General features: G+C 42.6%; 2 protein-coding genes across 6 annotated transcripts in view; both read left to right on the plus strand.

The window, feature by feature from the left end:
* Positions 1-7383, plus strand: part of REEP3 (receptor accessory protein 3) — a 71487-nt gene extending 64104 nt beyond the window's left edge. For both annotated transcript variants that reach the window (XM_019538470.1, XM_019538472.1), the window contains 3 exons: positions 223-370; positions 4357-4508; positions 5821-7383. In XM_019538470.1, the coding sequence (XP_019394015.1) occupies positions 223-370; positions 4357-4508; positions 5821-5877 (357 nt within the window). In that variant the 3' untranslated portion in view covers positions 5878-7383. The remainder of the gene's footprint in view (positions 1-222; positions 371-4356; positions 4509-5820) is intronic.
* The window catches only part of LOC109312438 (solute carrier family 22 member 15-like), a 63360-nt gene continuing 43710 nt past the window's right edge, over positions 6815-26464 (plus strand). For 2 of the 4 annotated variants that reach the window (XM_019538467.1, XM_019538466.1), the window contains exons 1-3: positions 16292-16524; positions 20805-20951; positions 24981-25113. In XM_019538467.1, coding sequence (XP_019394012.1) covers positions 16441-16524; positions 20805-20951; positions 24981-25113 — 364 coding nt within the window. In that variant the 5' untranslated portion in view covers positions 16292-16440. Of the gene's footprint in view, positions 6905-16287; positions 16525-20804; positions 20952-24980; positions 25114-26464 lie in introns of those variants that run through there. The other 2 variants (XM_019538468.1, XM_019538469.1) reach the window with 2 other exon arrangements.

Below are 26464 nucleotides of genomic sequence, written 5' to 3' on the forward strand. Positions count from 1 at the left end.
TAAATCCTTTTCATGGAATATCCTAATGTTAAGCTTGAGCAAATTCCACTTACACAGGAGGGGAAAATGAATACTTCGTAAAACAAATACCAATCTTTTGCATGCATGTCTTAAGATAAAATTGTAAAATAAGAAAGCATATGTTTAACTTTCTTAAATCGGTATTAAGAGTAAGTAAGCCTTCTCCATTTGTTCTTGAAAGAAACTATTACTGTATTCCAGAGTCAAGGTGCAATAACTGAAAGGCTGAGAAGTTTCAGTATGCATGATTTAACAGCTATTCAAGGAGATGAGCCTATAGGACAGAGACCCTATCAGGCTTTACCAGAAACCAGAAAGAAAACCAAAAGTTCAGTCAGTGAATCTCTGGGTATGTATTATCTTTCTCAGACTTTGCATCCCTTTTGTGCCTTTGAATTCTGATAAATGAAAGAGAAGGAACAAGTACTTTTTTGCCTTTAAATATTTGCAAACTGTCTCCTTATTTAAAAAAATTTGGTATTCATAATAATATTTTTAAACCATGTAACTAAGGTTGTGGATTTGTTTTATCTTGCAGGTTCTTTTCTTTTATAAAAATGAGGGTAAGGTATGAGAACAACTTATTTAAGTAAACTACCTTTGTTGAGCTACTTAAGTTCAAGTTTAGTGAAGTAGAAGACAAATATTTTGGATTCTATTTGTAACTGTTACTAATGGTAGCTGTTCTGAAATTGAGTAAATAAGTATGAAAGGTAAATTTACAGGTTCATAATGTTGGTAAAGTCACTGGTTAAAAGGTGAATTTTCTTGTTTGGCAGTAACAAAGTTAGTCATTAAGTTGTCACAATACAAAAATATTGAAACAATATGTCTTGTATATTTTAGACTGTATTGTATTAATTTTAAACGAAAAAGATATCTATTGTAGCCATTGGTGGATCTAGGATTTTGAAAAGGGGATGGAGAAAGGTGGGGTGCATCATCACCAGGGATCCAGGTTTTCTGGTTCCCATGTGAAAACAGTGAAAACCACGTATTTCCCATTTTTATTAGAGAGAAAATGGATCTTACCTTTTAGCAGAGAAATCTGCAGATTTCCTGGTTTTGCAAGGAGCTCTGCAGGCTAGCAGAGTTCCAGCCTGCAAGAGCTAATTGCAAAAAGGGTGGGAAACCTCTAGCCCTGCTTAGAGGGGAAGGGAGAGGGGGAAGGATGGGGTCTGAGGCTTGCACTCACCCTAGGCTTGGATCAGGCTCACTGTTCATTCGTGGAGCCTGTAAGGTAGTGGGGCTTGGGCTTGCAGGGCAGGGTTGGGTGGGAAGCTGGCTGTGAGAAGCTGGCTGGGGTATGATTGAGAATGGAGTGGGGTGCAGAGTGCATCTCTATGTCTGCTCGCAGGAGCAGGGCTGGAGGGGCTGTGGGCAGCAGTGCCCCTCTGTGGGCAACACATGCACCACCCAGCCGGATGGGGGGATGGGGTTTGCACATGGGCGCCACTGCCCCGCATTGTCAGTGCCACATCCCATGCTGCATTGCTGGTGCCAGTTGCCCCATGACTGCTTTGCCCCCTCCCCGCCCTTTGGTGTCCCTCTGTGGGCTGCACACATGCCGCCTGGCCAGCTGGACAGAGTGGGTGGAGGGGGGGACTTGCACAGGGTGGCCGCCACCACCCCATGCCACTGCCACTGCTACGGCTCATACTGCTTTGCCGTGGCTTGTTGTACATGAGGCTCTACAGGCAAGCGACGTAGCAGTGGCAGCATGGGGCGATGGCAGTGGCAGCCACTGTGTATGAGTGCTCCCCCTACTCTCCTCTGTCAGGCCAGCTGGGCAGTGCACGTGCAGCCCAGAGAGGGGTGCCACTGCCATTGCCCCCCTAGCCCTGTTCCTGGGAGCAGGCACAGAGACGCACTCCCCTCCCACCCCATTCTCGATCTAGATTCTCCTAACCCCTTCCCTTTCCCCCACACACACTTACCTGCTAGTTTGTACGTGCCTGTGCCTGTGCCTGCGCCTGCATGTGTGAGGCTGGGGGGGGCTGTTGTGGGAGTAGGTACCAGTAGGGCTGGGGGGAAGCTGTAGGGAGTCTTTAATTTTAATCATGGATTTTGCGGCTTTTATCAGAGAATTTGCTATTTGTTTGTTTGTTTATAATCATGGAAAACCAGGATCCCTGATCATCACGTAACACAAGTGACTTTTTTTCTGGTTAAAAAGAAACTAGAAGCAAAAAAACCCCCGAACTTTACTGGAATGTGTGTTAATTTGCTATATAATATATAACATAAAAACACAAAGTAGGCAAAAATAGTGTGTGTGTGTGTGTATGTATAGTTCTGTTGTTAGAATCAAGTGTACATCTTTTTCAAATTCATAAAACAAAATTAAGCTTTTCTGAGCATCTTGACAGTGCATCCAATGCATCACTAAAGGTTATTTTCACTCCTGAGTTAAAGTTCACTTGAGTTAATATTTGTAGTCAGGGTTAAAAACAGTCTGCTGAGCTATGAAATGGGAGCTACCGTACCAGGAGCATCTAACAGGCAGCAGAATTGCAGAAGAAAGGATAACCTTATCAGTGGAACCATTAGAGACTATTAAAAACGAGAGAGCGTTGCTAACGCCCATGGAATGAAAAGTTGAAATGAAATGCGGAGTGGAATCAAAGGTGGATATGACTGCATCCCTTACCTGGATTTACCCTTGACTGTAGCAACTAGCAGCAAACACTTAAGATTCTAGGAGGTATCTTGTCTTCCATTATGAACGCATTGTGCTTATGAGTCTCCGTGCCACTTTAAAGAAAAGATTAGAAAAGTTCAGTTGCAAAAGTTCTTTCTTGTACTTTGTGGCTGAAGCCTGACTAAAATATAAATAAGTTACTGTCCCTTGCAAGGGAATAGTTCAGTTTTATTTTATCTAGGTTTTTTTTGTTTAAGTTACAAAATGCCTGGGATAAGGTGTGTTTTCCCATAAAACAGTGCCTGTTAAAGGTTATACAGAACTGTTCTGGAGAATAAATAATTGGTAGGGTAGGTGATGATGATTGAAATGGGAAGTGCACTTACCCAGAGGCCCTTCTTGAGAGGATAAATACATTGTGCCAGTGTTTGCTTTACAAGTGATGCAGTTACAGCTGCTGTGTACAGGCCACTTCTCTATGCTTTGTACGTTCTTGAATTGAATTGTTTGAAAGTGCTCAACATTCCAGTCTGCAAAAGAACTATTTTAATACAAAATGCAGTAATTTGTCATAAATTAGCTGTAATGTTATTGTATTTATGCTAATTTTTAACTTAGTAAATTATCTTGACTTTGCATTTTGTATGTATTGTCCACTCCTGGATCCAAATAAGACAGGATGGGCTTGTAGCTAAGCTTTGTTGCTTTACAAAGCAGTTTGCACCCTCTAGTGAAAATCTTTGGTAATATATTCAGTTAAATTTAGGGACAGATATAGTCAAGTTTGTACTCAACATGAGCATAACTTCTGGATGAGGTAGTTGTTGTGAGTCTTGAGAAAAGCATTGTTAAAATGAAATTTGGATGAAGAATAATTTAAAAATAAACCCTCCTAAACGCTTCAGAACACTGCAGTTAGGGGATCTTTATATACTTTGCCTAATTTTACTGTTTGTACTTTATATTCCCTTTTAGCACTTCTGTCTTCCATTTTACCTGCTAGAGCTTATGTTCCTTTCTGTTGGATTTATTAGGATTGGATTTCCATTATTTTAAGCATACTTGTCTGGCTGGCTTGAAATAACTTCTGGAACCTTGCTATTTAACTGTAGTATGTTATTGGGTATGTCTTTGTTCTTGAGACATGACACTTAAAGAATTATGTATGTGAAATTTGAAGAGCTCATTTAAGAAAAATGAAAGAGACCAGAGCAAAAAACCTGATTAGTAGCTTCAAACATTATTTTAAATACAGCTCTGAATTTGCTATATGCACACAGTATTTGCCGCTAATCCCCAACTGCAGTAGCACAAAGAACTCTTCCAAGAAAACAGTAAGTTAGAGGAGTGACTAAATTATTAGTGGCAGCTGGACAACTCTAAAAGGATAAATGTGTCATGGCCAAAGACAGACCTAAGAACTGTGTGATCAGGGCAGTAAAATGCTGATGTACTTAATTTTAGAGCACATTGCTGTTTGCAGATGTTTCTTTTCTATTTTGAGACAGCTGATGCACAACTATTTTAGCTAGATAAAGAGTATATGTCAAAGAAAAATTTTTCATCTAGTTTCAGCAAAATTAGTGGATCCTTAACTAACTTGAATCTTCGTTGTTTTATTTTGCCTACACAAATTAAATATTGTGCTACCATTCTCTCTATAACCAAATCTCTACCCTATGGTTTATTCTTAGGTTACAGGATTCAGTTAGAGAGAAATTCTGGAGATGATAAAACTGATGAGGAAATGGATGGGACACATTCAGAAGATGAGATGTTTGCTCAGAGGGGCCTTCGAAGATCTCAGAGCATGAAATCTGTAAAAAGTATTAAAGGCCGCAAAGAGGCAAGTGCATTAGTTCACTAACAATATTCGTTTTTATTGGTAATAAAGTAATTTTGAAAGGTAAAAAGTCCAAGCATGCACACTCTTTTATAATTTTAAAATGTTAGAGTAATTCAGCACTTTTAATTGAAATATAAAACACCAAATGTAGGTATAGTCCAGAATATTTTCCTTCTCCACATAGGTCTGAATTTAGTTCCATTTCTGGCTTCCTAGGAGAAATGAGGGAAGCATCTACTTATTCAACTAAACAACAAACAGGAAAAATATGGGGAACCTATAAGAAAACATTGAATAAATGAATTTGAACAGTGCTTTTTAAATGCATGTTTGTCAGAGTGCTGCAGACCTAATGTCTGGAAACCACTTGGAAGGAGAAAGTAGCCCATGTATTGTAGTGTCTTCATTTAAATATGGATGATAAACCCTGCTGCCCCGTCATAATGCAGAAGACCAAGTTCCTTTCTGTGGCTCTTGTGGATGTATTGAACAAAGAGCACTAAACCTGGTCTACTTGGCTTTGTAACAAAAGTGGGGATAAAGAATCAGCAGTTTTAGTCAAATTACCAACCAAATATACCACAACATACAAGTACCCTGCTTCATTGCAATTCCTTGGCCCTCAACCAGAGTGAAAAGAGGACCTTCAGCATGCCCTAAAAATGGTCATATTTTGGCTTTGTTTTTAGACAGAAAGGAAGGTGAGAGGGAAAAGAGCACTCCCAAAAGCTGTTTCAAAAGGAATGTCTTGCTGGGACCACTCCCATTTCTATACTGAGTGGGATATATATGTCTATGTCTGTCTATATATATATAGATAGATAGATAGATAGACAACAGAATGACAATCAGAAGAAGGTAGCCTAACAAGCACATCTCAGGTGATTTAGGGATATGTAGTATGGTGGTTTGAACACTCCTGGAACACAACAAGTAATGAGTACAGATCCTAGAGAACTAGTGTCAGGTCCTGCCCTTGAAGAGATGCCGCCACAATCTTTACCATTTAGTTTGACTAACATCAAATCCCAGGGAAAACACATTGCTATCATCCGGTTTTTGAGGTGACGACAAAAACATGTTCAAAAGAAATGGCTTTTTGGTTTAAGGCAGCAGATGATAAAACAAAACTGTCCTGGTTACTAGTGCTACATGACTGTTTACCAATAGCTGAGGGTTCAACAGATATTACGAGGATATGAGCTTTGTGAATGTTAATAACAAATGACCAGTTCACTTTTTTTTATCTTGGCGATTTTTATGCTGTTTGAATAGCAATACTTGATTTCTAAACCCATTTTTTTCTTTTCAGATACGTTATGGCTCATTAAAATATAAAGTGAAGAAGAGACCTGCGGTGTATTTTTAACTGTATTCCACTAATATCTGAAGATAGTTGCTGTATTTTAGTAACTTGATTCCAGCATATCAAATATCCAGGATTTGTATATATGAGAACAGTAAACATGGTTATAGGACTTAGTTTTATCAGTCTAAATAGCTGAATATGCTACTCTCTCAGCTTTTGTTTAATTGCTTATCACTTGGACATGACACTTACATTTGACTAGGTCAGATTCTAAGTTTCCACACTTATTCATTTAATTTCTTACAAAATGTAATGACAAAGTGAAGCCTGACTTTCAAAGGTAGTGAGCTGCTACTACTTCCATTACCATCAGTTGAAGTTTTAGGTATTCAGAACTTAATGAAAATTAAGCCCATTCTGTCCCCTAGTTTACAATGAAAAAGAGATGTACTTGAATTAAACTATTTTTCCCAAACTAGGATTTCTGAAAAAGCCTTTATATTGGCATAGAATGTACAGTTCAAGGAACAATGGATAAGGATGCAGGGAGGAAAAAGGGAAAGCCATTTAAACTTGGCATGTCCTCAAAGAACCTTCCGTTATATTTCTGAGCTGTAACATAATTACATTCTAAACATTATTTGATGCAAGCCAGGTGTTCACACAGCACTTTATCTGTACAGATTTGCACAGTTGTTTACTAATTTACAGCTGTACATGTCATATTAGTGATATTTTTTTAAGTTAGATGAGTGGTTGGTTTGTAGTAGGTTTTGTATTTTGTTGTTATTTTTATTCCAGTAGTTAAATCCTTGTATTGTCATCTGTTTCTTTTGCATCTTCCATATGCTTTAATTAATTGTCACTGTTTAAGAACTTGGCTGGGTGCCTTTTTGCTTTTTAGGAAGTACTTTTCCTCAAGCACATTCAGATATAAAGCAGCTTATTTGTAATAGTTTTCAATTTCAAGTTGTGGTAGGAAAAAGATTATAGCAAGTACTTGGTATTGGAGACCTGAGTTGTGATCTGCAACTCCAATTGACATGAATATCTTCTCAGAAATGAATTGGAACCCTAAATCGACTAGGTTTGTGTTGGATTATTTATTTGGTGTCCTACATGGGTTATAATTAGTCTTTAGAATTTGATTATATGGTTTTGCTTAATTTCTTTAGTATTCTTCAGTTATTACTAAGGCATGTGCATAATTTTCCAAATCTATTCTCCAGCTAATTCACTACTACAAGTGTCTGATATTGCAGCGATAGTACAGTACAGTACAGCACAGTAGTGACTTTGGATTGTTGTGTGATATGAGACTGATTCTGAAGAAACTTTTTTTACACAGATATCTCTAACCAATACAGACCGGAAAATACTATGTATAGTTGTGAAGTGGTACATGTATCACTATTTTTTAAAAGGCTGCTGTCTTAAGATCATGTCAATATATCTCTCTGCTATATAGATCTACACCAAATATGATAAATCTAAGCAAAGGCTAGAAGTGCACCGATATATCAGTTGCCTATTGGATCAGCACCAGTAAAAGGGGAAATGACATCAGCTATTGGCTTTGTTTTGGTCATTATAGTTGATAATGTTTACTTATCATCATGCCTTCTGGCTAGGGCCCTGGACACGTGTTCCTTCTCCCCCATGAGGCCAGAGCCCCTAAATTCCTCTTTAGCTTCCCGCTCATTTACCATCCTCACATACAAGCTCAACACAGCCTCTAACAGATCCTTTAGGCCTGTCCTAAGATTTTTCCGATTTGAGCTGTTATTACCACCAGAGCAGGTCTACTGGTGGAAGCATCTTCTGGGTCATTAGTATAGCAAGCTGTCCCATCTTGTTTTAATCAGTATCACAAAGATTTTCTCTGTGTAGAGTTGCATGATACAGGGTGCATCTACATGAGACATTTACTGTGGAAAGGACAAATTAGCTCCGCAGTAAAGTCTCAACATGTGTGGCTCTGTTAGGTTGCAGTAAACTAATAAGAACTGCTGTAGGTTAGTACTTGTAAACACAAGTACTATCCTTTGGTGGCATTGTTTAGTGCACAGCAACTTGTGTAATGTTGATGGGTCTGGCTGGGGCATAAGGATGCTTCAGTGAGAGAGGACTTGCCTGCTGGCCAGCCCCACACTGGAGCACCCTTGTGCCCCAGCCAGGCCCTCCACAGTATGTTGAATTGTGTTGGAGGAGCCCTGGGCCAGCAGGCTGACCCCCCAGCTCCTCTGGTAGCTTGGGCTGTTCCAATCTCACTCACTGTGGTGTGGTCTCAGGCACACATGTAAGCACAGCACCTGGGAGCAATGAACTCTGGGGCAAGCTGTGCCAGAGTTTATTGTATCGCACTAATTGTACAAGTACATATGCCCACAGTGGTTAAGTGTGGCTAATTTATATTAGTGTTACCTTAAGTAGAGCTGAAATGGTGAGAATTTGGAAGTCTAGTGCAGACACCTAACTGAGTGAATACTAAAGCTGTTGTACAGAACAAGTTTAAAAAAGGCACTACTTTTTAGTTGGTATCTGTAGCATTCCATGAGGGATTAAAAACAACAAAGTTGACATAGCTTCGCTGAAAGATTTCATGAAACAGTTACAAGGAAGCAAAATGTATACACCATATATTATTAGGACTTATTTTTCCAAACATTTTTTACCATTCCCTTCTTTTTCCGTTCTTGTATCAAGCCAGCTGCCATGATATTTGAGCATTATTGGCAAGGATTTATCCCTTACATCCTGTTAGATTTGAATTGTGCAGCAGAGACCTTAATTTTTACACCTCTGAGATACATGTGACCTGCAGGCTCTGGCTACCACCCCACTCCCTCAGTTGCTTTTGCCATGGTAGCCAGGTTCTTTGGGGTTCCTCTCTCTGTCTTCCAGCTTCTATTTCCTGTCCCTGCTTCTGGGAAGTAGCAGGAGAAGGCTGGAGTTCCCATGTTGTGCATGCACTGAGGAAGGGAGCTGAGTTGTTTGTGCTGCATGCACATGGCAAGAGGATCCAGGCTTCTCGCACAAAGTGGGTGGCACACATGGCCAGGAGTGGGGGTGGGTGCAGTGGTAGCAGACGTGCCTATGATGTGAGGGGAGGGAGGAGAAGGGTTGCCTCTGCAACACATAAGGCCAGAAGTGGGTGAGCCAGGCTACCTGTATGATGCAATGGGAGCTCTTGGGGGTGAGGGCTAGCTTGTGGCCCCCAGGCTGCCATTTTTAGCACAGAGATACTGATACACGTGATGCTGGAGTCTGCTGGATCATGGTAATTACCACACTCCAGCAGACACAATTAATTGAGTCTGCTCTGAAGCTCTCTGCAGCCTTGCTGCACGTGTATTAGATGCACTTAGGTTCTTTGTACTTCGGTGCTACCACAGTCAAGTTAGTATAGCTTTCTCTGTTTTGATTTAGGTTTATTAGCCTATGACTGGCACTTAAGAAGGTAGGGGAGATGTAATAAAATTGTTGTCATTAGGAGACATTAACCTGATGAGGAATGGTTCATATTCAGAAACTTTTCTCGAAGTCTACCGCAACCATGCAGTTGGTCCAATAAAAGCACCTGTAATGATCACTGCCTCTTGAGAAATTAACACCTTTTACAGGAGAGGCAGGCCTCACTTTTCAAGGCTGCCGATTTCAAGTTTTCTGCAGCCTCATACACATTTTGAAGAGTCATTCTCTTGAGCATAAAGAGTCATTCTCTTGAGCATAAAGAGTCATAAGAGTCTACAGTCATTTAAATACTACCCATTCTGTTGTATGTCTTTTATATGTAGTGGCAGACTCCTGGTCAGTCTACAACTACTCTGACTTACCAGCTCAATAACTCCAGAGGCCGTATTGATAGCATCTCTTCTATGACGCAGGTTTTTTCTACAAATGTTTAGATTAAGGGCTGAGATTTTTCAAAGCAGTGCAAGGGTTTTAGCTGTACGCCTTCCATTTAAAAGTAGCCTAGGGGCTTGGTTGTATATGTTGGCAGCCAAACATGACATTTTCCATTGCAGATGCAAACCTGGTGGAAGAAGGTATATTAACTCATATCTGTCGTTATCTCTCGCTGCCTTTGTCTTGCTCCTCACTCCTCTTTCCCCCACCCCTGCATAATTACCTTTTTTTGTTTTTTACCACTTGAATGCCACATTGCACTCCCAATGAGCCCAGCACCACTGAGGAATGGCTATTTTACAGTTCAGTAGGAAAGAATTTTATGCATGATCTTGGTCAGTTCCATTCCAACATCTTCTTTTTGAGTCTTTCCAACAACCTGATATGTTCTTTGCTAATTCATCCCATACCTTGAATCATGTCTTTGAGTTAGTTGTATCATATCTACCACTCAACCTATTTATTACCTGTTTTCTTGCCATGCTTGACATTTGATTGACCTCTTATCTGAAACATTATATGTTTTCTAATCACATATATATATGTCAAGGGAATTTTCAGAATTTGGGCTAGCAACACTGAACACATAATTTACATAGTTCTAGCCAGCAGATATCCAAGAAAAACATTAAATAAAGGTAGATGTTGATTCCTAAGGTGGTTCCACTTAATTTGGTATGTTTTGGAAATTAAAATATGTAAGCAAAATAGCCAAAATAAATGCAAGAAGGCATTTTTCAGAAAACTCTGGCCCTTTTCTACTGCCTGGCACTATTTATAGTTTCAGCTACTTAAAGATTGCAGTTTATGAAAAGGTTCAAAACATTTAGTCAGAAACAGTGATGGATTTTGTGAACTGTTTTAACTCTGTTGTTAAACAAAATTTCATCTTAAGTGTATGTAAAACTATCAGCTTCTACTTTTTACCAAGAATGTGTTTAACTCTTTCGGTATACTGATGAAGAGGTAAAGATTTATCTTTGCAAATAAATGTAGTTCAGAATTTAAGAGCAAAGTAACTAACACTGCTGACAAAATGGTCACTTTTTTCCCCTACCTCTGAGTGATTAAATATTATCCGAAACCTACCACAAAAGTAATGAATTTAAGTTGATAAGCATTATTGAAAACCTTAAAAATTAGGCATATTGAGTGGTAAATTAATACTAGATCTATTCAACAGTGGTAATATTGTGACGAGATGCATTTTATAGTTTGTTTTTATCAGTTGAGGTGTCAGTATTCCTAAAGTATTTTTTTCTACAAAAGATGCATATTCGTGAAGGTAATATTCATAAAGCTTTGAAGGACTTTGCAGTACTGCAATTCCCCAGATTTAGTCTACGTTCAAACTGAACATAGTAGCTTTAAGAATCATACAATATAAGCTTTAATTTTTCTATTGTGTGATTAACTTGCTGTCAGCTTGTTTACATATTTGTAAAAGAAAAGCCTTTAGGATTATTCATCAATTTATCCTGCTTTTTTCTCTTAATAAAATGCTATTTTTAGCAGGATACAATGGGTATCTTATTACTGTGAGTGTGACTTTTTTAAAACAATGTAAAATAAACAGCAAATTTACTAGAAATTAACTGTTGGTCTTATTTTTATGCATCCCCAGTCTTGGATTAACATTACTTTATCAGTGTTAGTTAACTCCTACTCAAATGCTCCAAACCCAGAACTTTGCCCCAAAGACATTCCAGTGTCATCCCCAGTAGCTGTTCTTAAGACACCAGTTTCCAGCATGCCTGAGAGCAGCTCCTGGAGATGACCCTGAAGCATCCTTACTGGCATATTTTTGGGTGTGGAAGCAGAAGTGGGTGGATAGGTATGGGGAACTAGGATGTGCTTGCACCGTGCTGTACACATGCCATAAAAGCAAGCTCATGAAGCTACTGGGGGGCGGGGGCGGAAGGAGTGGGGGTGGAAATTCAGGACTGCAAGTTAGTCTGTGTAGTCTAGCCATTAACTTATTTAATTAGAAATTTTCCATTTAAAAATAATTCTATACACAGTTTTTAGGAAAGTGCTTCTCTTTGGGACGTGTATATGTGTTTATCTGGCAAAGGTAAATTGCTTGGGGGGGGGGTCTCGTTTTGAATGGGAATTTTTTTTTTTATTCACCAGAGTAGAATGCTGCGTGGGTTGCATGTGGTCCTTCACACTTATTTGGTTTTAAAATCTCACTACTACAGGCTGCCTTCACAGATCAGACCTGAAACTTCACAAACTTTATTAGGCTATGTTGTTAAGCTTCGTTTATAAGTCATAGTATTTTATTGATGGCATATATTGGGTCAATTTTTGTAGCCTGTAGATTTCCACTGTTTAAAGTCACATCCATACATAGACATTACATAACAAGGATGCAGAAATGTGATTTAAGATGGGATATTCCTTGATGGTATGTATTAAGTACATGTATTTGATCCCCTTAACTGTGACCCCTCAGTCCAAACACATGTTCACTAATGACAAATAGGTCAGGAGGTCGAAAGTTTACTTTTTCCAGGCTTTTCCAAGCCTTGTTTCAACTGTGCATGCTTGAACAGAACATCAGAATGAATAGAAATCTGGGCTCTACATATTGTGTCTAAAAAGGTTGAGAACCACTGTTCTAGATGGACTAAACTACAATGCAGAAAGGTAAGTCCACAGTTGAAAAGATTTATTGTTACTTGAGTCCATTAAAAAGGGCCACTTTTTGTAACAAGTCTAGAAATGACAGATTTCTGTCTGGCATTACAGAGAGAGGTGATCTTTTTTCCAACAAAATGGTTTTTTGTCAGCAAAAATTGATTTGTCAACACTGAAACCTACAGCAAGGATTGGCAACCTGTGACCCAGGGGTCAGATCTAGTCTGCAACAAATTTTACCTTAGCTGACAAAGAAGAATATGGACAGAGAAGTTTATATATCCTGCAGTTGGTCACTTTTTTTTGTGTGAGAATGCACCATCTAGTGGATCAGCTGTTAGATATTGCCTCCTGCCTGCCTTAACTCAGCTGTGTTCATGGCCTGGGAGAGGTGCCAATTGTGTCCTATGGGAAAGTAAGGACTGTGTCCTATGGGAAAGTAAGGGTTGGGTAATTTTGGGTGGCTCCTGGAGCTCTTAACTCCTGGATTATCTGCACATTAACACCTGAAACTAGTTTTAAGTATTAGTGACTCAGTTCAATATTATTTCGCTCCTGGACAGTATTATCTTTGCTCTGTGTTAGGCAGCTCGTGTTACACTAAGGTGCAGCCATTGTAGGCTACACATTGGTGTAAATACACACACCCCAGCACCCCAGATTTCCCCTGCCCCCACTTGTGGCTGCTTGCAGTGTCTGTCCCAGGGGAACAGGTAGGTGCTAGGATTCTTATATTTCAGGCGTCTGCTGGCCTGGACATGTGACACATTCCAAACTCGAGCTAGCACTAACACCCATCAACATTTGTGCGAATCACAGTGTAAGGTGTAACAAGGACCTAACATAACATACACCTAAGGGGACTCATCATCTGCAATACTCTAGCTAACATACACAGCTCCATATAGGCCACACAACTCTGCAGGAAATGGTTTCCTAGTTTCTTCAACCATCTTCTTCTCCAAACACTCCAAAAGGGGTCAGCTGAAATAAAATGTACTCATTTATGCTACAAAATGAAGAAACACTAACCTGGAGACATATCTGACCTCTTAATTCAGCAAGTTCAAACCTCCTACCACAAATACCCAAGGACAACCATGTAACACAAGAAGAAAAAGTGGAATCAGCTATTGCAATAAGAGCCACCTCACAGTGCACCAGCAGCAGAGGGAATCAAACCAGCAGCACTCAAAACATTATCAACCTGTTACAACACATGCTATCCCAGTTCTGAGATGATTTTTTGACAGTGTTGGTCCAATAAAAGATGCCACCCTAAGACATCCTCACCTAAGAGAAACTATGCATCAAGTCTGAGAAGAATGGAATCTCTGGTTAAAACTGGTTTAAGAACTGCCATTTACTGTGTCAGACCGTAGGTCCATTGTGCCCAGACTCCTGTGTCACACATTGGCCGTATGTGGAGGGTGAAAGGCAGAGTGAACTGGGCACCACTAAAGTTTTCCCGCTGTTCCTCTCTCACTTGCAGTGTGTACCATTTAAGGCATAGGCAGTGGGTGGCTGGGGAATGTACGTTTGCACACTTCTGTGCTAAAGGTGGGCTACAGGGCTGCAGCTCAACCAGAGCATGGTCTGGGAGCAGCAGGGGTGGAAGTGGCATGACTTATGCACTCACAGTGCGTACCCATTTGCCATGTGCCAAAATATTTTTTGTTTTATTTGTTTTTGGGGGTTTTTCCTCTTAATTTTGGGGCAGCTAAGGTGGTTGAGGCACCGGCACTGAAGAAGGCAGCAGCCCTGCAGGCTTATTTTATATCTCTGGGTTTGAGCATCGTGGTGGCAGGGGAAAAAGGGATGTTTGTAGCTGCGTGTGGTCTCCTTGTGGGGCACAGAGCCCACCCTCAAGGATGTGAATTTTGCTGCTGTTGTTATTGGGAGGGTGAATATAGGGATGTATCCAAGTATGGTGCTGGTCTTGGCAGGGAGTTGGGGAAGGTCTGTAGGTGTGTTTTCACTTCTGGTTTGGAGATTTGTATGTAAAGCTTATGGCAAAAAGGTTGAGAGTTCAAGGCTGGGTGTGGGCTCCTGATGGGTCTGAAGAACTTTTGTTTTAACCACAACACATGGTAAGCTGGGATGAGCAGAACCAGTTGGACAAGTGCCAGGGCCCCCCAGGGGCTGAAAGCTGCAGGGCTCTGCAGAGCCCCAGATTTTAGGCTCATACTTTGATCTGAACACTTGGAGTGTCTCTGAGGAAGGGGAACTTGGTGCCGCCAAAATGTATTATTCTTTTTCAGTTCTGGGGCAGCCAAGACTGTTGAGGCCCAAGCAGTGAAGAAGTCAGCATCCCTGGAGGCTTGCATTGTTTCTCTGGGGTTGAGCATCATGCTGGCAGGGAAAAGGGGGGTGTTTGTGGCTGGCTGTGGCCTCTTTTTGTGGGGCACAGGACTCTCCTTGAAGGCTTTTTTGTTGTTGGGGGGGTTTTGGGGTGGTGGTGCGCATAGGGATGTATGCGAGTGGGGTGTTGGTCTAAGCATAGAGTTGGGGAATCCAGATTTGTGTCTTGTCCTCTGGCTTAGGTGTTTTCATGGTGAGCTTGTAGCATAAAATTTGCAAATTTAATCCTGGGTGTGAACTCAAACCTGCTTCTGAGAAGTGGGATCCTAGTGGTCATGAGGACATTTTTTTTTAACCATAACACATGACAAATTGAACTAGTGCCAGGGCTATGGGGCTGAGAGGTGTAGGGCTTGGCATGCTACGCTGATCCCTAGATTTTGGCCTGTGCTTTAATCGGAAGATTCAGACTGTCCGTAAGGAACGGGAACTTGGTGTGGCCACATTTCTTTTTCAATTTTGGGTCAGACAAGAACATTGAGGCACGAGCAATGAAGAATTCAGCAGCCATTGAAGCTTGCCTTGTATCCCTGGCGCTGAGCATCATGCTGGTGGGGGGAAAAGGGGGATGTTTGTGGCTACCTGTAGCCTGTTCTTTTAGGGAATAGGGTCCTCCCTCAAGGCTTTTTTTTTTTTAAAAATTTATTTATTTTAAATCTAGGGTGGTTATGTGCATAGGCTTGTATGTGAGTGTGGTCCTGGTCTAGGCATGGAGTTGGGTTGCAGGGCTGGAGCCTGGCTAGAACCAGCATCCAGCAGCAGTGAGGGTAGTGGCAGTAGGGTGCAGTTGTGCTCCCCTATCAACACTTGTGCTTCAGCTGTGATTTATTGTCTAGGACAGAGTGCCGAAAACACCTGCAACCTTGATTTGTAAGATGTTGGTGTGGTGGGGTGGATTATGTGGGAGCTGAGAAGCATCCTATCTTTGTGATAGCGTATACCTGACTCCCTTCCCCCTGTCCACTCCGAAGCATGCATGCCAAGCAAAATGCCTTCGGATAGCACACTAGCACCCCTGCTGGGGGTTGCCTATGCCTATGCCTATCCCTATTCCTGGTCTTGAGATTTCAGATTCAGAGGCTGTATCCCTCACTCCCATGCTCAATAGCTATGGACCTGCCTTTCCTTCAAGCACTGATCCACTCCCTTTTGAATCTAGTGCAACTGTCAGCTTCCCCCATCTGTGGTGGGAATGAGTTCTGCACTTGAAGGAAAGGCTGAGGGACAAAACTTCCTCTGAAACGTCCTACCTCCTAGTTTTATTTTGTGACTCCCCAGCCCCGTATCGCACAGAGGCTCAGCAGTGGGCTGGACTGTTTCGGGCAAGGCCTTTTAGCCTTTTGTGTAAAGCGCAAGTCCCTCTCTTATCCCAGGTCGCTGCCCTAAGCGCGGGCATGAAACAAGCGTCCTGTGAGGGAGCAGGCGGGTCTGTCCTCAGAAATGCGGCCGGGAGCGTAGCCCGCTCCCATCCTCGGGACAGGCCCAGCTCCGAGTCTCAAGCCGGAAGCGACGCTCCGAGCCGGCCCCGCCGCCTCCGGCCTGCTCGGGCTCCGGGAGCGCTGAGGAAGGCGGAGCGAGGGCGCGAGGCCCGGGCATCGTCGCACCTGCCTGCGTTGGGGGAAAGCCCGGAGCTGCCAACTCAGCGCGGGGCGGGGCGGGGCAGCTTCCCGCCCCTCCGGGCCCTGCGTCAGGGCTGCAGCGAGCCAGGCCATGGAGCTGGATGAGGCTTTCGGGGCCGTCGGGGAGTTCGGCCGCAGCCAGCGGCGCCTCACCGCCTTCCTGGTGCTGCTGCAGGTGGGCGTGGCAAGCGCGGCGGTCCAGCTCCTCGGCAAGGCCCCGCGGCGCCTGGCACCATTAAGCGTGGTGGGAGGAGAGCCCCGTCCGGCCTCTAGCTAAGCAGCTGCTCTTGGTGGGCACCTCTGCCCTCCTCGCTTGTCCTTAAACGCGGCCTCTTGCCAGCTGGGCCCCTGCTTGCTGCTCCCCTGAACGGGGTGGGGGACCGTGCCCTAGAGTTTTCCTAGCCAACGCAGCGGCTCTCCAGAAGCAGATGGGCCTTCCACGAAGGTTTACTTCAGGGTGCGGAGCAGCAGGGGTGGCCCATGAGGCCTGCACCACTTGTTTTGTGGCTGGAAGGTTGGGGTGTGCACGTCCAGGACGCTTACTTTGGACAGGTTTGCCTTAGATCCAGGCGGAGGGAGCCCAGGAGGCCTAGCCAGCCAGCCACTTGTGAAGTCAGGTAGTCGTTTCTTGGCAAATGGAGGAGCCATTAGCGTGTATGAGTCACTTGGAAACCCTGGGCAAGGATTTTCCTGGGTGGCATCTTCTGTTGGACCAGCTCGCTGTGTCTTGTTTCCATTCCACAGCAGGTTTTTGCACAGTTCCAACCACTCCGCACGGGGCCTGTGCTACAGCCTGCTGTGGACAGTGTGCTTGGGCACAGCTGGTTTTGTGCCTGTTGTATGCCACAGAGTAAATTCTCCCTTAGCAGTCATGTTGTGTGTCTGTCTGCCAGAATGATCTCCCATTTGTGTTCTTGTTGCACACTGTCATGTCTGTGTTTTCTCTCTTGGGCTGCATCTAAACGAGTGCAGGTGTGCAGTATGCGGTACTGTAGACTTATCTGCAGCGCCACACACTGCACATTCAGGTGTTCCCTGTGCTGCTGCCTTGCACCTTGGGGAGGAGTGGGGTTTGACCCCGGGAGAGTGCAGGGCAAAAAAACCCAACCCAACAGAAAAAAACCAGGGTGGTACAGATGGTGGCAGCATTGCCCAAAACCAGAGCCTAGCCTACCAGAGCCACACTCTGCCAGCTGTAGCTCCCTGAGGCCCCCAGGTTGCCGGCCCCAGAGTCCGCTACCCCACCAGGGAATCTGCCACACGCCAGAGAGTGCATGACATAGGCATTCCCCAGGGACAAGTAGCAGTTGCTGCTTCTTGTCCCCAGGGAAACAAACGTCCATGCTTGTGTAGTCATGGCCTTAGTGTTCTTTCCTGAATGCTCTGAAGTTCATTGTCATTGGGTCCAAAAAGCAATAATTGGGTTTTTTTGGCAGAAAGGCTTGTGGGATAATCTTTGTGAAGTCTATGAAGTCACTTGTGTAGCTGATAATCGGAAGTAATGGGCATCTAGACACTCTTATTGATTTGTCTATTGACTTACAAAACCTAACTCTGAGCAACCATTATTGAAATATATGGCTATGGGTAATGCACAGTCCATTAAAAAAAATGTGAAATGATACGTATTTTAATTTTTGAGGAAATATTTAAACGTTTGCCGTATAGAATATGTCATCAATAATTCTAATATTATAAAAGCCTAAGTCTGTCTGTCCGTCCGTCTGTCCGTAACGCTTTATTTGCGCTCTGATTGGTTGGCAAACAGCCAATCAGAGTGCGAACAAGTGTTGCAACAGGAACTGGTGGCATGCTGCTATGATGAGAGTGACACAGGATGGGGGGGGCCCACCGCGCTGCTCCCTGGAGCCAGGGGCAACTAAGCAGATGGAACAGGGTGGGCGAGGCCAGCAGATACATACGTGGATTACTAATTTATATACCACACCCACACACAATGATATGTATATATGTGTATTCACTACTTTACACACATACCACCCAGCTACACATACAGACAAGTGAGTTCCTAAGTTGGGTATTGTGATATGTATGTATGTATGTGCTTGGTGTATTTGGGATACCTGGGGAAAGGTTAAGGTAAGAAAGTAGAAGTGTAGGGAGTTAAAGTTACCAAGACTGGGATTAAACCGGTAGACTACAGGGGCTTGGGCTGAAGAACTGAGGGTAACTTCAGGTTAATTGATCTTAACTGATTAAAAGACAATGCCCAAAGCCTGCAGAACAGGGAAGCAATGCCAGCACAGCTATGGGGGAGCTGAAAAGGTAGGTAGGGAGAGGGGAAAATGGGACTAAGGGGAAGTGTGGGTCTTAAAGAGGGGATCTGGGTGTGGGGAGCCAGAGGATGGCTCCGGGACAGCTAGAGAAGTTGCAGAGAGCGGCAGTAGGTGCTGGAAGCGGGAGAGAACTCCAGGACAGTTAATAGGAGCTGGGAAGCTGCGGGGGAGCTTGAAAACAGATAGATGGGCAGCAGAAAATCACAGAAGTGGTGCTGGCTCCTACCCTGGGGGTCTTTAAGAGGAAGCTAGATGAACACCTTGCTGCGGTCATTTGACCCCAGTACTCTTTCCTGCCATGGCAGGGGGTTGGACTGGATGATCTGCTCAGGTCGCTTCCGACCCTACAAACTATGAAACGGGAAAAGCAGCAGGCAGCAGGGACAGCAGGAAAGCAATGAGAGGCTGAGAGGTGGCAGGAAAGGGGAAATGGAATTGGGAGGAGATTGGGAAACTAGCAGAGAGGGTGGGAACTGAAGCTGAGAGAGAGAGAATGAGGCTGGAATTTAAGATAGGGAAGGGACTGGGATTCAGTAAAACATGACCCAACTTGGGGTTGCAAATGACAGTGGTTTTAATGAACAGGGGAGATGGTGACACAATGCCAAATTGGTTCCCTTGCACCCCTTCCCCCCCCCACACACACACAATGGCAGCAGGGGTTAGAGAGGCTTGGTGCAGGGGCTGAAGTCCACTGAAGTCCAGGAGGAGACAGAGAGAGCGAGAGAGAGAGAGAGAGTCCAAATTGTATGGGGAGGTATGCAGGTAATATCTACCTATCCAGGGTGGAAAGGGGTCCTTATCCAGTAGATGTTGTCCAGAGGAGGGTTGCCAGCAGGGCCTCTGGGTGGATAGGCGGTGTGGCATGGTGCTGATTCAGATGGAGAGGGCGTCCCACTGGGTCTGTCTTCACTGCCCCTTCTTATAGGGGCAGACCTTGTGTGACCCTAGTGACAGGAGGCATGCCATCCCCACCCGTTTCCCTTTCTCCCATCATTCTTGACAGGCAGTTTGCTAGTTCTAATATTGTAAAAGCCTCAGACTGTCTGTCTATAACGCTTTATTCACACTCTGGCTGACGAAAGCAGCCAATCTGAGTGCTTCAAGCGTAGGGGAGCATCACCATGATTCCAAAGCTGCACCAAGGACTAGGCAGAGGCTGGTGGAGCTGAGGCCAGTAGCACAGGCCCTCGGCTCCTCCACCCCACTCCCTGCAAGAGGCAGAACAGCAGCAGCACAGGGTGTTAGGTGGTGGCACTCCATCCCAGCCCCCTCCCACGTCATTCTTGTTGGGCAGTTGGCTATTCTTTAATAAAGATCTTTTGTAATTTTGCAATGTAGATGAAGTGGGGCACTGTTGGACTGGTGGGGCAAACCAATTAAAGCTGAGGATCTTCCATGAACAAAACTTTGCATAACATTGGATAAGACCTGAGTGCATATTAGTTTTCAAGAATATTTAAATTAAAAAGTCTAGTGTTTGAAACTGAGAATTGTATTTCTTATATAAAGCATTTAAAATTGTTGTGTACCTCTTGAGTCCTGTAAGGAGGGAAAGTCTTCTTATGAACCTTTCCATGGGAAAAATCCTTTTTTTTGATCATCTAGATTCTCTAGTGTATAGGGTTTGCTTCAGCTTTATCTCTGTAAAGAAAACATTAGAGAATTTTTAAAATGGAAACTCAGATCTGTATTGGTCCTTTAGCTTTGTTGCAAGGGCTCACATTCCATAGTGATTTTTCTAAATAAACTGTTAATAAATTTTGGAATCAGACTTTAGTCAAATTAAATGCTGGTCTTTGGTATTAGATCTCAGCAAGGAATATCTAGTAAAATATTTTTAAATCTTTCTTCTTTCTATGTCTTATGATCTTGTGCCACAGTAACAAGAAACAAAATTGAATAATTTTGGATATAGGGGAAGGCGACAAAATCATACTTTTAATGGAAACCCACTGACAGTTTTAACTGTGTCATGTGCTGTCATTCCAGAATGCCTGACAAAAGAGTTCATATCTCTGGCTTAAAACGCATCAGTGTAACTTAAGTGTTTTGATCAAGTATTAAGTAAATTTAATAAGCTTAAATTAGATAAACAAGCCAGCAAGCTAGCATGGGGATTATTCAAGATAGATAATCACATGTCTCTTCTTTTAAGGTGTATGTAGCCTGCCAGTCCATGCTCATTGTGCTAGTGGGGGCTGTACCACAGTATCATATCAACCAAGAAGAAATTCCAGCCAGCAGAGATGAGCTTGCCAAGCACATCCAATTTACAGATAACTTCACATCTATAGTAACTGAGGCAAGTGCTTTTTGCTGTGTCATTGCGTAACAATTATTTCTGTATTTCTCATTTCTGTTTGTTAACAATATGGGACTCTTCCTTGTGAAGTTTGAAGAATACTTAATTAAGGAGGTTGCATGCCCAAACTAATTTACCAGCACATTAGGACATAGAAATTGCTGAATGTGAAAGAGTTGCTTGGGTATGGCCTTTCACCTTTAAACTTACTTAGACTTGTGGGATTTTTTTTTACTGTTGTTTTCTTTCATTTCTTAAATCCTATAAATATGTTAAGAGCATCTGTGTTCATTAAATAAATTATGTTCTTGGTATATTCTCCAGTTTTAAAAAATAAGCTATCTTCAGTTGTGTGCTTATGCATCAAAAAAGCACTTGGAAACTTAAGTGGTAAAGACACATTTTTCACTTCTTTCTCTAGACTGTGTCAACATTGTTAGAAATATTATTTTAGCCATAATTACAGGGTTACTATCTCAACATTATACGGCAAGTTTTGGTTCTCTTCATTTAAAGTTTTTCACTAAGGCAGTGGTTCCTGTAGTTCTCATCCTTTCTTAGATAAACAAGGAGTCCTATATGCAGTTTTATTTTTTGAATTGATGTTTCACCTGTGTTTCAAGGATGTTGTATGTTTCAAGTCTAAAGCTTCTTAGTCTCAGACTGAAGTATGAGGTCTTGCTGGTAAAATATATTGTTGTTATGAATCTAGCTTGACATTTTATTAGTCACTATAGTAATCAAGGTTAAACCGGTCCGTCCTTATGCAAACCCCTAAATGTATTTAGGAAAAGCATTAACTGGGTAAGATTTACTGTCTTTTGGGTGTGGGCCTAAAACACTTGCAGTCAGTGGGAGGTGAGCTGTAAGCATTTTGCATGTTGAAGCTAATTGTATTTTTCACAATAAGACCTAAGTTATATTTCAAGGTCTGAGATTAAATTTACTACAAAGACTTTGTCAGCTAGAAATCAGTAAAACTTATCTATCCTCATGAATACAAATGTTTAGATTCTAAAGGTATTTTTTATGTTCTGATGGTATGATTTTACTATGTAAAGTAAGACATGGTTTTACCATTATTTTGCATATAAATCTGTTTTCCAGTTTCTGAATTGAATAGGTTTTTCCTATTATGTTCTTAAGTTTTTGTCATGATTGGATCATTTCATGAATCTTGTCAGCTCCAGATGGAAGTAGAGTATTACTAAATTATAGTATAAATCAATTCATGTTTAGATTCTTTTTTGTTCTGCAAAATTCTTGAAATTAATGGTATAGTTAACAGGTGTTAGTAATTTCCCCATTTTACTCTTTTTCATTTAAGTTCATTTATTTACAAGTGACAGTAACTGTGTGTTTGTAAATTACAGGGTGAGGTAATCTGATCTGAACTCTGTATAATCCAGGCCATAGACGTTTCCTACATGCTTCTTGTTTGAAATAGATATTATCCGGTAGACAAAACTTATTTTGATTTCGTTCCTCTTCTATAATGAGATTTCCAAAAAGGTTGTTAGTTTGCACCAACTGTAGTAATGGTTTAGGTATGTAGACGCCAGTTCATTAAGACCTGGTTTGATTTTACCAATTCACTTCAAGGTTTTCACCTTTTGCCATAGCAGACCAGTGCTAAACTAGGGCCCTTCTCCCATTTAGCAATATGAAAAACAATGTGGTTGCAACCTCCCAGAAGTATGACCTCCCTGGAAGTTCCAGTTTTCAGGCTGAAAACGCAGGTCCTGGAGAGCAGGATTCAGTATTCAAACTAATTTTGATCATGGAAATATATGGCAGAGGTAAAGCCACATTCAACACCAAAAAAATTTCTGTGTGTTCTTTTCTGACCTCAACAAAGTTATTCAGAACTTCCAGGTGAAAGCCAATTCATTTCAGAATGGAAGAGGTTTTTGATTCTTGACTTAATTTTTTTATAGCCAAAGCTTCCCTAAGAACTGAAAAATGTTCCCAAATACCTTGGGATGCAATCCTAGTTATGAAGTCACTTACTTTTCTTTTTCTGCCTCTTTTGTGGCATTATTAGTGCAAATATCATGATACTGGAAGCTTTTCCGTGAAATATTCAGTGGAAATATTGAGCTTTGAATTATTTGATGCTTCTGTGTTTGATTTCCCTATGACCCTCTTCCATGTACATGCCCTAGAAGCCTTTTTTAGATTTGACAACAGCTATTCTCATATAATGCAGTAGCTAACGTGTTCTGGTGCATATATTGGTGTGAATTCACCAGAGGGAAAAGCATCCTGAAAGTATCAATGAGAGGCGGGGTGGGGATTTCCTGCTTTTTGATTCCATGGAACATTGGAGGGAGCATATACTGTAATACCTCCTTTCATGCAAAAATCTGAAGACATGGGCACCTGCTAATAAGTTGCTATAGGGCAAGGTAAAAAACCAAAATGTGGAGTTCCTTGTTAAAATAACATTTGATTCAGTATTTCACAGCAGGTAGAAAAAAGCCAAATTCCACTGCAACAGAATTGCAGAGACTAGAGGGCCTTGAATGAGATAAATGGGGCAGGATAGTACCTTAGGTCATGTCCAGATGAGCATGGCTGTGTAATATGTGATGCAGTAAACACATCTGTGCCACCACATACCGCACATTCAGGTGTTCTCCACAGTGCAAGGTGGCATTGTGGGGAGTGTTTTTAACCTTGGGAGATCCTGGGGTAAAAAAAACCTGTGCCCAAAAAAATAAAGTGGGTTCATGCACGCAGGGACAGTACCGACCGCCCAAAACTAGAGCCTGGCTGACCAGAGCCACATTCCAGCTGCTGGTTAGGCTCTGAGTGGAAAGGTAGCCACTGCTGCAGCCCCAGGAGGACCCCAGGTAAGGCTGCTGGGCAGCCTCCCCTACCCCATCCGGAGTAACCTGCTGCACACCAGGGGGTGCGTGGCACAGGTATTCCTTAGGGACAAGTAGCAGAGGCACAAGGTATGCCACTGCTTCTTGTCCCTGGGATAACAAATGTCCACTGAACATTAAAGACTAACTGGTTCAGAGAGTCATATGCTTTCATAGCTGACAGTCCATTTCATAGCACCTGACAAAGTAAGCTGTAGGCTGTGAAAACTGATGCCTCCATAAACCAGTTAGTCTGTAAAGCTGTTAACAGATAATCTCATTTGAAGCAATTTTGATTGTCCTAGGTTTTGACCCACATCAAAACAAAAGCAGTACAGTCATTTACATGTGTAGCCCTTCTGAGTTTCATGGCTCTTACTCTCCCACTAGGTGGCCAGTGAGTGGACACAGCTTGACAGATTTGTCCCTGAAATGAATCACATCCCATGCAATCTCTGAAGCATTAGCACATTTTATTTCACATATTTTGTAGGTAGTTGAAGCAGGGGAATAGACATATCGATCTGTAGGATCCAATGACAAAAGGGACTGGCCTCCCTCTTCCACCCCTGCCCCCAGAAAAGTGCTGTGTTGTCTCCCTGCTCTGCCTGACTTCAGACTAACATGGCTAACCACCTTTCTCTAGTTTACCTCACATTTTCAAGGCCTTGGGGATGTAGTTTGAAAAATAGTGGTTGGGGTAATACATTATAAAAGTAAAACGTACTATATACTACTTTGTTCCTGGTGAACATTTTTATCATTGATACTGTAAAGGTAATTTGAACAACATAATAGTTAGTTCCATGTTTCTCAAATGAAGTGTAACATGAGTCTTGTATTTCCATTTTTTAATGGCTTAGGCTGTGTTGCTTTGAATCAAAGTTTATTAGCCACAGCGACAAAATGTTTTTCTGTATTGTTCAAACCCATTAAGTTGAAACCTAGCAGGAGAACTATATTATGTACTTTCTTGATGAAAGTATATATTTGTTTAAAACACTTGGTCTGTAATCTGCCCTCAGGCTTTGCTGGAGACTGTGAATGAATATAGGTAAGATAGCAGTTAAAAACAAAAAAAAATATTTAATTTCTTAAGAAGCAAATGAATTAATGCTACTAGTTTTTTAACTACAAACAGATTCTTGTATTTTGACAGTGGTATTTAATCAAACAAGAAGCTTATAAAGTGAGCCTTGCATCATCCATGTTTTTTGCTGGATTGCTTATTGGAAATATTGCATTTGGCCCATTGTCTGATAAATTGGGCAGGAAGCCAGTGTACCTGTCAGGTAAGATGATGATAAAATTATTTTTTCTTATGAATTATTTTTTCTTATGATGTCATCTCCCCCCGAGAAAATTAAGGTTAGAGCATGAACAATTGTTTTTTTTGCTATTGAAACATATCTACATTCAGTTCCCTGGGGCATACCCGTACAATTTTATTTTCCATTGATGGTTGTGGGGATATTTTTCAAAGAAATATTGCCTTGTTTATTCCATCTTAATTCATTTTAGAAGATGGTTTTGTTTATTCAAAGTAGATGTGGTTTATAATTTTAATTTCAATCGGTGATCTTCTCAATTACCTTTTCAAGCACATTTCCTGATATAGTGTATTTCCTAGTTTGTGAACTTTTTTGAAATCGGCGATAGTGTGTAGCAGATTAACCTTAAGAAGCTTCTGTACATTTTATATCTCAGCATCAGATTTTGATTTTACTGTTTCTTAGCCAGCTAATGACACCATTTCACTTGAATTGTCCAACCTCCCATTAGTTATTGCATCTAAATCATGGGTGGGCAAACGGCCTGCAAGCTGGATCTGGCCTGTCAGCTGATTGGATCCGGCCCATGAGCTGGGTCTGGCCTGTCAACTGATTGGACCTCACCTGCAGCAGCCCCCTTAGTGGTTTGCATGGGGCCAAGACTCACCTGCTCCCACCTGGGACAGCCCACATCTGCCAGACAGCCCTGCCTTGGCCTTGGCCTGTACCCACATAGCTGGTGAGACTACTGCCACAGTGGCCTGTGTACTGTTCTTCACCCCCCCACCTCCAGCAGCAACTTCTCCTCTTCCTGCCATTGCTGTGTCACTCTGGGATGTGCACTGGGTAGCAGATGCCCAGCAAGGCAGAGGGGAACCTGCAGCCAGGTGACTCCTGCCCCAGCAGGAAGGACTCCAGCTCCTGGCTGTCTTCCATCTCGTGGCATGATGAGCAGCCACCTGTGGGTGGCTGAGTGGGTAGAAGGTGGTTGGGAGTGGAAACTGGAGCCCTGCATGCTGGGGCAGAAACCACCTGGCTGCAGCTGCCCCTTTGCCCAGAACACATCCCCATGCCTTCCCCACATTACCTGCTGCCAAGAATAGCGCAGCAGGAGCAGGAGGAGGGGAGCTGAACACTACTTCTGTGGCTGTGGCAGCAGCCCTGCTGGGATGCTGGGTAGGTCTGGGATGGTGCTGTCTGATGGGCATGGGGCAGGTGCAGGCTGCCCCAGGAGGGAGCAGACAGGACTTAACCACATGTGGAGCACCACTGGGACGGCCATGGGTCGGATGGGTAGGGGGGGTGGACCTCACTGCACTGCCCAGGTAAACTCTGCTGCTTGCTCCCCCTCCCCCCCACCCCTTCTTCCCCC

The sequence above is a fragment of the Crocodylus porosus genome, unplaced genomic scaffold, assembly GCF_001723895.1.
Source record: "Crocodylus porosus isolate Cpor-Errol unplaced genomic scaffold, CroPor_comp1, whole genome shotgun sequence".
In the NCBI taxonomy this organism is placed as follows: Eukaryota; Metazoa; Chordata; order Crocodylia; family Crocodylidae; genus Crocodylus; species Crocodylus porosus.